This window comes from Poromitra crassiceps (assembly GCF_964638095.1).
Source record: "Poromitra crassiceps genome assembly, chromosome: 3".
Classification (NCBI taxonomy): Eukaryota; Metazoa; Chordata; class Actinopteri; order Beryciformes; family Melamphaidae; genus Poromitra; species Poromitra crassiceps.
Window position 1 is genome coordinate 72792556 of NC_139625.1, and position 11272 is coordinate 72803827.

The following is an 11272-nucleotide window of genomic DNA, read 5'->3' on the forward strand; positions in this document are numbered from 1 at the left end:
GTGCCATTCCTTTGTGGTTGTCCGTGGCAGCTAGCTAGAAACGGCTAACTGCTAACGCTAAGTCGAGCCTGATTTTTAAGCCAAAACGATCCCACTTCTGACACCAATGTGGCGGAATGAGGCGCACACCGAGGCAGATCCTTTGGCTTATCAAACTCTTTATTAGCGAGCGAACAGACACACATGAAGGCAGGCACGCCAACACCTCGCTAGCTTCTCCTACCTAGCCTAGCTCTCCCCAGCACGTCTGCTCTCTTCCAGCTTCACACAGCTCTCCCCTTCCTCCCCTAGTCTCCACCCACTGGCCCTATGCTCCCTTCACTTGCCACTCCAAAACCCCAAACCCCACATGCACAGAACAACATAACAGACACAGTTAGACATACACCCTACTAGCTATCCCATAATACTCCACCTTTCCCCGCGCTACAATACTCTACTCTGCAGCCAGACTCCACCTACCAGAGCCTCAGTCCAGCCATCATGGATCAGGACCAAACATACTCTACTCTGCAGCCAGACTCCACCTACCAGAGCCTCAGTCCAGCCACCATGGATCAGGACCAAACATACTCTACTCTCAGACAGCCTAGATTGTAGAGGAGTGCTGAGATAGAGTTTGTAGTTGTAGGCTGCCTATATTTGATGAAACCACAAAATTATTTGTATTTGTGTGGCGGATGTTACCATTATGTTGCCTGACGCCATCTATAGGCCTAAGTTTATTTTAGAGCCGATGCATTCTTAACCACAGACGTTATTTCACGCATTTAACCAACATCCCTATACAAAAATCCCATTGACTTTGACACGTAAGAGCTGGAAGTCCTAACTGGACTCATGCCTGTGGTCCTCTATTAAATCATGTAAACGTCTGAACTGTAAACTAAGGTTCACATCACATGTAACAGACATGTCAGGACTCAGGAGACTGAATACATCTCAGTGTCTCTTGTTATCTCTGTCTGTCTGTCAGCTCTCAATTTCAGGAACCTGTATTATTAAATTATCAATGGTATCATGAGAGGGAACTGTTTGAACTTCAATACCCAGAAATCCTGTAGTGTGAAGTCAGTAAACATCATACAGCTCACTCATGTACCAACCGGCCGGTCTGTGATCCTTAAAGGAAACCAATGAGACCAGAGGAAAATATCTAAATGTTGGTGAGTCCAGCTTTCTCTGCTGCTGGTTAGGAGACAGTTCGGATTTTGAAGTTAAATTTCAATTTGTCACATTCCTGTGAGCAGAGAAGTGTCCAAACAGTCCAAAATTCAATTGGATAAAATACGATGAATGTACAAATAGTAGCGATGGGACGCTGTAGCAGCCCCACTTTTGTGATTTAAAGGGAGGCGTGGGTGATTTTCAACCCACTTTTTATCATTATAATCTCGGTAATATAAGCAAATGGACACTGCTTCTTCTTTTCCACATGGAGAAATATACTCCATTTGTCTGCCTGCATAAACTCCGCCCCCACCAGCTGCAAGTCATTAAGGCTCGTTAGGCTCTCATGCCATTTTCCCGCCATTTCCCTGCCATTTTAGCAGCCGCCCATGAAGCCGCCTTGAGCAACATCTGTTCCTTCTGCATCCAGAACGCGTCATTCTGATACAGAAGTGCCTGGAATAAACTGCAGAGCTCTCGGCGCAGGAAGTCATGAAGACAAGGTAAAGGCTGCCCATCTGCATAATTCCTGCAATGATATAAAGCGGGTTGAAAATCGGCAAAGCCTCTCTTTAACCTGATATGACTGGTGTATTCACCTCTCCACATGAGGACCTGCTCCACAGCATCAGTCCACACCTCTCCACATGAGGACCTGCTCCACAGCATCAGTCCACACCTCTCCACATGAGGACCATCTCCACAGCATCAGTCCACACCTCTCCACATGAGGACCAGCTCCACAGCATCAGTCCACACCTCTCCACACGAGGAGGATGAAGGCTCTCCCAGCCATTCTGAACTGCCTGCTTTCATAGGGGACACGAGTGTCCTCAGGGACACCACCAAGCACCAAACCAATCAAATCATTCCATTACTAATGAGTAAATAGCTGGTAGCTGAGCTGGGCAGGACAGGTGCTCTCCACTTCCCACCTTACATGGGCGGGGTTTGTGTCACACACACACACACCTGAATTCGAGGGGAAAACAAAAGCCTGCAGAAAGCCAGTGTGGTGTGGAGCTTTCTTCCCTTGGTCCTGTGTCACATTTCATAACAGCTGTTTAAATGCCCTTAACATCCACCCCTGGGCAAACCCTTAACATGGGGCCCTTAACATCCACCCCTGGGTAAACCCTTAACATGGGGCCCTTAACATCCACCCCTGGGTAAACCCTTAACATGGGGCCCTTAACATCCACCCCTGGGCAAACCCTTAACATGGGTTGCTGCAATTACCATCAAAAACAACGCCGTTACACAAACACATATTTGAGTCTATAATACAAGTAGGCCGCATTTAAAATGTCATTGCTGTTCCCACATCATAGACACAAAGTGCTGTGTTCCCACATCATAGACACAAAGTGGCTGATTTGGGTGGGATGTGAAATATATATTTCAGGGTTTTCTGAGTAGAGCAGGCGTCAAGACTTCCGCTTCCGTCATATATAACATTTTGTCAGGGAGCCAATCATGTTCTTCCAATCACTTGTGGAGGTTCAAGGAAAAATATATTTTGGTCAGAGAAGGGTCACAGCTTTTTAATTCAGAGCGCCCCAAATCCCTCCAGTGACCCCCCCCCCTCCTTCTAAATAACCAACAGTCCCTAAGGGTTTCTGTTAAATACCCCCCAAAACTGTTAAATGCCCCCTAAAACAATGTGTTGAGCAGAGAAGGAAAGTACTCAAGTACAAGTTCACATGGTTTTATTATATCAAAGGAATCAAGGAATATAATCGATACATTTTTGGCCTTGTTTGCATGCTTATAAAACATTTATAAAATGATTGTCAAACAAAACATCTTCATCTGTATTATTTATTCACCTACATCTGGAAATCAATATTGCTCAACCTTCATGGTGCTGTGGCACATTTGATTCATCCAAGGCACAGCAGAGGACAGAGGACTAGACTGATCAGCAGAGGACAGAGGCATCCCAGAAGGACTTCTGATGCAGATAATATTTATAACACTGAATTTAGTACCATCCAAGCAACTTGATAAGAAACTGCAGCTGACAATACCGTAATTTCCGCACTATAAGCCGCACCGGAGTATAAGCCGCAGCAGCAAAATTGCCTGTTTGTTACATATATAAGCCGCACCGGACTATAAGCCGCAGGTGTTTTAATGTTTTTTTTTTTTTAATTGTGTTTTAATGTTTAATTACCATATGTAAGGGTTCATGCACAGAGGGGATTGTCGGGAAAGAGATGGCTGTTTGAGGAAGCTCCCATTTATTAACATTTCAACAAAACAACATAACACAACACCACCTGTGTTTTTTTTTACAGTGCACACAGTGTCCGCGGTGTGGTGAAAAGAGGGCAAGAGAGGAAATTAAAACAGAAGTGGATTTATAGTTAGAAAGAGTGCTAAAAAATAGATTTTTTTTTTTTCCCCCAAAAACAATCCATAGATAAGCCGCACCGTTATATAAGCCGCAGGGCCAAAAAACGGGGGAAAAGCCGTGGCTTATAGTCCGAAATTTACGGTAATTGCTCTAAAAATCAAATGGATTTAAATCAAGGTAAAAGGTGTAAGTTCAAAATCAGACCTCCTTGAGAAAAAGCACACCTCCTGTAATAAAATATCTACTGACATAATATTTAATGTATAAAAACATTCAAGCGATTTCAAGATGTTTGCCTTCAAAAAGTATGAAGACTGAATGGGCAGTACCTTTCTGAAGTGGTGGAATTCAAGTAAGCTTCTTGCTTTTCTCTCTCTCTCAATATGGATCAAAAACATTTTTGGAATCAAAGAATGCATTGAAGAGAACTGGGAACTTTCAACTCTGATTTTCTGGCCTCCGGCATGGTTACATTCACGCTGTTTTTAACCGAGTTACAAAAATATACACGGCTAACTAATTTCATTGGTAAAATAGCTGTTGAATTCAACAAATTGCTATAATCTGAGTGAAATCTAAATATAAAGACATTATTGCATAATTCCACCTTCAATTAGGTCAACAATCACTGATGACGTCAACTTGGACAAACTGGAGCTCTGAAATGATACCTGAATTTACAACCTGTAATTCCGACCTCGACAACCGTTTTGACTCATTTTTTACAGGTCGGAGCTCGTTTTTTCCCCTGTTTTTCGAGTTGTCTTGAACGGGGTAAAAGCCTTCCTCTGTACAGCTGATGTGACACCAACCCAGTCAGCTGACACCAACCCAGTCAGCTGACACCAACCCAGTCACGCATCAGATCAGTGACGGAGGGACAGCTGTCACAGCTGTTTGAACCCTAACCTTCATTTGCTTTAGTTGCCTAAACATAACAGATGTTTTATTTGGCATTCAACTATTTTAGAGCCGTTATTATGAAACTACTTTTTGCTCTGTGGACCGACATTGCATCAGTCTGACAGTGACGACTAAATAAGACTAAATAAGACTGGGACAGCCGGCTGATATCCGGGGCTTTCTGGTGTCGAGCGGATGTACTCACCAAGACTTAAGTGCAGGTGTTGCAGCAATACACTCAATAACAACAATTAAGGGGCATCCGGGTAGTGTAGCGGTAGATTCCCTGCCTACAAACACGAGGGTCGCAGGTTCACGCCCCCCGTGTTATCCCCGGCTTGGTCGGGCAGGCACGATTGGCTGGGGTATGGGTATGTGTCCTGGTCGCTGCACTAGTGCCTCTTCTGGTCGGTCGGGGCGCCTGTTCGGGGCGGAAGGGAACCGGTGGGAATAGCGTGATCCTCCCACGTGCTATGTGCATATATTGCGATCAGCAATCCACCAAAAGAGTTGGGGGGGAAAAAATCCAATATCATGCATCCCTAAAAATATCCCTCATTTTCCTCTCCTGGCCCCGCCCACATGTCTCTACTTCTCCATCCATCTGTCACTCATCCGTGATGCTCCACCTCTCGATCTCACTCACTCGCTTCTCCAGGATCTTCACCTGCTGCTCCAGGTGGGCCGTTTTATCAGCCGCGGTCGCGCCCTTAGAAGGCCCGACGCCCAATAGGACGTAGACGCACACCAGGGCGGCCAATCGGACGGCGATGGTGTCCGGGCCCACACTGCGGTCGCTCAGGATGAGCCCAAACCAGGCCAAAGCCATGCCCGGTTTCAACAGCCACAGAGCGGAGGCGACCAATTGAAAGGCCAGGGAGATCAGCCAGTAGCCAACCAGAACAAACAGGACCCACTGTGCCACGAAGATCACCCCCTCTGGGGTCACATGGCTGATGGGGAGCAACACTGGAGAACAGAGAGAGAGAGAGAGAGAGAGAGAGGGAGAGAGAGAGAGAGACAGAGAGAGAGAGAGAGAGAGAGAGAGAGAGAGAGAGAGAGAGAGAGAGAGAGGGGAACGAGGAACATTTATCTCTGCTATTCCCCTTTAATACACATTATTATTATTTTGGCCGGTAAAAAATATGCTTGCCGAGTGGATTTTTTTTTTTTTTTACATCTACCCGCCACTTGGCCAGTGAGTGAAAAAGCCTCAGGGGCCTCAGGGGCTTCCAGACTCCACGACGATGATGCTAAAGTTGTGTCTCTTTGTAATTTCTACAGGGTTTCGTTTGTGATCTTACCGTCCAGCCCAGCAGCCTGCAGGAAATGTGTCAGATAGTCAGAGAGGACGTTAAGACGGCTGGCCACACCTCCTGAGAAAACAGCCAGCACCTGAGAGAACGCCTGAGAGAGAGAGAGAGAGAGGGAGGGGGAGAGAGCGAGAAGGGGGGGGGGGGGGGGGGGTAGCGAGGGAGGGAGGGGGAGAGAGAGAGGGGGGGGGGGGAGAGAGCAAGAGGGGGGGATTTCTTGGGTTAACCACGTGACAGATGAAAGGTCCTGGAGACACCTGTAGCAGGAACTACCACTATGTAGTGGACTAGGTATTTAAACGACCACTATGTAGTGGACTAGGTATTTAAACGACCACTATGTAGTGGACTAGGTATTTAAAAGTTGAAACTGATTAGATTTGGACACCACAAAGTGTGTATAGAATTAAAACTATGCATTTGTGCTTTGGATTTGGTAAAAACCATCATTTTTGTTTTATCCGGCTTTAAAACCAGCTTTAATTGCTGAAGTTGGGATTCTACTTCTTTAAAAGCATTTGCATATTATCCAGAGCCTTTGACAGAGAAGTAGCACAACAGTAAATGACAGTGTCATCAGCATAAAAATCGAAGTTTGCATGTAAAACACTTTTGCCAAGGTTATTGATATAAATTGTGAACAGCAATGGACCTAGAACAGAGCTTTGTGGCACCGCCTTGTGGACAGATAAAACATCAGAATGAAAACCATCAGCCTGAACACATTGAGTCCTGTCAGTAAAATAATGACGGAAGCAGCCAACAGCAGTATTCTGTCCTCGCGATTGTGTGTCTGGGCAAGGCTTGACAGATAGCGAACTCCGAAATTACATATAACAGAAAAACTCCCAATAAACCGTGTTCTTCAAGAAAAACATGTGGCTTTACTGAAGGCTGTTTCTGTACAACTGAAAAACACAACAAAAAGCCTGTATCACTACACTGCACAGTGCACACACACAGTGCAATATGCATATACAGTATAAAACAACAGTGACAATATAAATAGTTTCATGTAGCTTAATGAAATACTCATTAACTTAAAGTGTAAACATGAAATAAATCGCTTATTAAATGCCTATTAATTGTAACTCTCCACAGGTAACATGCTAAGTATAGGTTCAGGGCAGGCTATTTTAATCCAACATAAATATCTAGGTCAGTAAGCAACACAGGTGAGTAGGCTACATTCAACCAACATATCCAGCAGGCATATAACTCAGGTAAGTATAACATGAAATATTTGACAACTTAACTAACAGTTTCCTTCTACAGATGAACTTTGGCATAAAAACACTCATTATAATAATATTTTACAACTTGACTCACAGACATATGAACTCCTAGTCCTAGGCTCAAGTCGAATGGAGAGCACTGTTACCCAAGCACATGGTTCGAGAGGGCTACTTGCATGGTTCAGCTGAAATGAACAAAATAGACAGTGACATTACCCCTAATGTACACTAGGTGGCGGTAATGGACCAGTAAACACACTACACACTACAGCAGGGTCAGACAAACCTTTGCTTCATTACATTACGGTCCAGTGTTGAATGCTTAGAGAAATCAATAAAAAACACAATGTTCTCTCACATCTAAAGCCCCAATGATGTCATGTAGCACCTTATGATGTCATGTACCACCTTATATGATGTCATGTTTGTCATGTCGAAAAAGAAATAGAGTCCGCACACTGCTTGACTTGCTCCCAGTCGATTTATTTTTGACGTTTCGGTCAACAAGGACCTTCTTCAGAAAAAAAAAAAAAAAAAAAAAAAAAAGGTGTTATAAATATCTGAAGAAGGTCCTTGTTGACCGAAACGTCAAAAATAAATCGACTGGGAGCAAGTCAAGCAGTGTGCGGACTCTATTTCTTTTTATATGTTTCATTGTTTTTGTCCTGCACCTGCAATTTGAGTGGATGTGCGCGCTCTACTTTTTATATGTTTGTCATGTCGCCCTTCGTGATCAATAGCCAGTCACTTGAACGGGTCTCCACCTATAAATATCTGGGTGTTGAAATTGATGACTGCCTGAAGTTTAACGAATGCGCACGGAACAAATCCAAGAAATTACAACAGAGGTAGTTTTTTCTTAGGAAACTGAATCATTTTAGAGTAGACCGTCGCATTCTTCAGATGTTCTATAAAGCAGTGTTACAGAGTGTTCTGTCTTTTGGCCTAATCTGCACCTTTGGTAACATGCGTGTCCAAGATCATGTCAAATTACAGCGCTTGATCAAGACAGCAAGCAGCATCATTGGGGTTGATCAGGTGTCTGCAGCACAGCTGTATGACGACCTTATTAAAAAAAAAGGCTGATCAGATCCTAGATGATCCTACCCACCCCCTCCACCTGAAATTCCTCAGGAGCAGCAGGTCAAACGGCAGAATTCTGCAAAGAAAAATCAGAACAACCAGGTACAGTAAATCTTTTGTGCCAACGGCAATCAGAGCGCTAAACAAGAAATAATTGATCAAACTGTGTATATTGTTTAGACTGCACATACTGTACTGGATATTGTATGCCGCTGTGTAATTTCTAAAAGTATCAAAAAAATCACTACAAGAGTGAAGGTAGCAGCACTCCAAAAATTGAGATGCAAGACTTCAGATTTCCATTTTCTTTTTTTATTGAGGGCTAACGCGTTTCGGCATGTGCCTTCATCAGAGCATGCTCTGATGAAGGCACATGCCGAAAGCCCTCAATAAAAAAAGAAAATGGAAATCTGAAGTCTTGCATCTCAATTTTTGGAGTGCTGCTGCCTTCACTCTTGTAGTGATTTTTTTTATACTAATTCCAGTAGCTGAGCACCCACAGCCAAGGAGGCAATCTGAGGAAGCGCACCTGCTCTACATCTCAACGTAATTTCGAAAAGTCTCTGCACCTTTAATGTGCTCAATGCACTCCCAGAATGCACTTTGCACTTGCACTTGTAACTTTTAAACCTATGTAGGACATTGTTGTAGTTTCATATTTTTGATATTGCGTGTGTGTGTGTGTGGCTATGTGTATGTGTATATGGTGTGTACAGTGTGTACACGACATGTACTGCAACAGACGTGTATGACTACCACCTGAGTTTCCCCTTGTGGGATAATAAAGTTGACCTTGTACCTTGTACCTTGTATGTCACCTTTGTAGCTGCAGTAACTGTACTGTGACATTTCCTTAAAAAACAAAACAGATTAATCACGTTACAACTCATATTCCAACCTCTCACCTTTTGCAGCACCGTCTGCTCCCCGGCCAGCTCCCCGGCCAGCTTGTGTATATGGTGTGTACAGTGTGTACACGACATGTACTGCAACAGACGTGTATGACTACCACCTGAGTTTCCCCTTGTGGGATAATAAAGTTGACCTTGTACCTTGTACCTTGTATGTCACCTTTGTAGCTGCAGTAACTGTACTGTGACATTTCCTTAAAAAACAAAACAGATTAATCACGTTACAACTCATATTCCAACCTCTCACCTTTTGCAGCACCGTCTGCTCCCCGGCCTGCTCCCCGGCCAGCTCCCCGGCCAGCTTGTCCAGGTAGGCCCTTCCTTGCCTGGCCAGGGCAGCCAGGGCAGCCCGCAGCTCCTGGGTGGAGCGCGTCTCCTCCGCCGACACACACAGCAGCCAGGCGGCCAGCAGCAGGCACAGCGACCACAGCCGGCTGGAGACAAACATGCTAACAGCGGCCAGCTAAATAAATAACTCCCGCAAAGTACATATACACTCTGCTATGGGGTGGCTTAACTGCTCAGACTCGCTTCTTTCACACAGACAACCTACGCCTTGCCTTGCCTCAACCCACGCCTACGCCGAGCTGGGCGTGAACCTGTTACACGCTTTTGCGATCACACCGCACGCCTTTTGCACGCCGAACCTGGAGCCGAGTCACAAGCGCCTCTCCTCTCTCCCGACTGTATTTTTTCACGTGTTGTCCAGAATTGTCATGGGTAGCCTCTAGGTAAAATAAATCGGATATATTTAATGTTCTATTGATGCTGGATATGTATAACCAGGTCTGACTATAGTCGGACATTTTAGAGAGGTGATCTTGCAAGAATATGTGCTGGCACAACAACATTGTCCATCTTGCTTCTTCGGTGGCTATTCTCTCTCCTGAAGATTTGTTTGCCGACAGGGAGAAAGCCCCACGTGATAGCCACCCGTCAGTCTCTCTCTCGCTCTCTCTCTCTGCTCAACACTGTTGTAGAAACTCCATTTTATTTTGAAATTCAGTTGAATTTGCCATTTCCCACGGATATTGTTGCGTTTTTCTTTCATGGCTTGACAGAAAAGCCTGCCTGCACGCGCCTTGTCGGCTTCAAAATAGAACTCACGCCTATTCGATAAAATCGGCAAGGCACAGGCAAGGCGTGGGTACACGCAGGGTTCACGTCCCCATCAGGCGCACGGTGTACACAGCCTCGTTGACTAAACGGACGCCTATTAAAAAGCGTGGGTAAGGCTGGTTTCACACCGACGACCCACGCCTTGCCTTGCCTCAACCCACGCCTACGCCGAGCTGGGCGTGAACCTGTTACACGCTTTTGCGATCACACCGCACGCCTTTTGCACGCCGAACCTGGAGCCGAGTCACAAGCGCCTCTCCTCTCTCCCGACTGTATTTTTTCACGTGTTGTCCAGAATTGTCATGGGTAGCCTCTAGGTAAAATAAATCTGATATATTTAATGTTCTATTGATGCTGGATATGTATAACCAGGTCTGACTATAGTCGGACATTTTAGAGAGGTGATCTTGCAAGAATATGTGCTGGCACAACAACATTGTCCATCTTGCTTCTTCGGTCGCTATTCTCTCTCATGAAGATTTGTTTGCCGACAGGGAGAAAGCCCCACGTGATAGCAACCCGTCAATCTCTCTCTCGCTCTCTCTCTCTGCTCAATACTGTTGTAGAAACTCCATTTTATTTTGAAATTCAGTTGACTTTGCCAGTTCCCACGGATATTGTCGCGTTTTTCTTTCATGGCTTGACAGAAAAGCCTGCCTGCACGCGCCTTGTCGGCGTGAAAATAGAACTCTCGCCTATTCGATAAAATCGGCAAGGCACAGGCAAGGCGTGGGTACACGCAGGGTTCACGCTCAGGCGTCCGGTGTACACAGCCTCGTTGACTAAAACGGACGCCTATTAAAAAGCGTGGGTAAAGGCAAGGCATAGGCAAGGCTTGGGTCGCCGGTGTGAAACCAGCCTAAAGGCAAGGCATAGGCAAGGCTTGGGTCGCCGGTGTGAATTCAGCCTGAGAACATGACAAATGGAAAGATACACACTCACGACACACCGCGCGTTTTCAAAAGAAAAGCCTAGGCCATCTCATTCAATTTGTCTAGCTAGCTAGCTTCATATTAAGTAAAACGGTGTGGTTTTAGACCTCAGAGCCATCACTGTAGAATGTTTATGTTGGCAAGTTAAAACCGTCTGTAATAATATGGCTCAGAGTGATTTAGGTTTAATTCAGTTACACTACAGAGCATTTTACGCCTTTATTTTGAAGGGTAACAACGGAAGTCT

General features: G+C 45.1%; 1 protein-coding gene across 1 annotated transcript; it reads right to left on the reverse strand.

Annotated features, from left to right (window-relative positions):
- Positions 1-2904: 2904 nt before the first annotated feature.
- LOC310772929 (uncharacterized protein) lies at positions 2905-9529 on the reverse strand. Its single transcript, XM_083632876.1, has 3 exons — positions 9222-9529; positions 5737-5839; positions 2905-5401 (listed from the first exon to the last, which is right to left on the reverse strand). Exons 1-3 carry the CDS (start codon positions 9420-9422, stop codon positions 5040-5042), a joined length of 666 nt encoding a protein of 221 aa, XP_083489002.1. The 5' UTR covers positions 9423-9529; the 3' UTR covers positions 2905-5039.
- Between the last annotated feature and the right edge of the window lie 1743 nt (positions 9530-11272).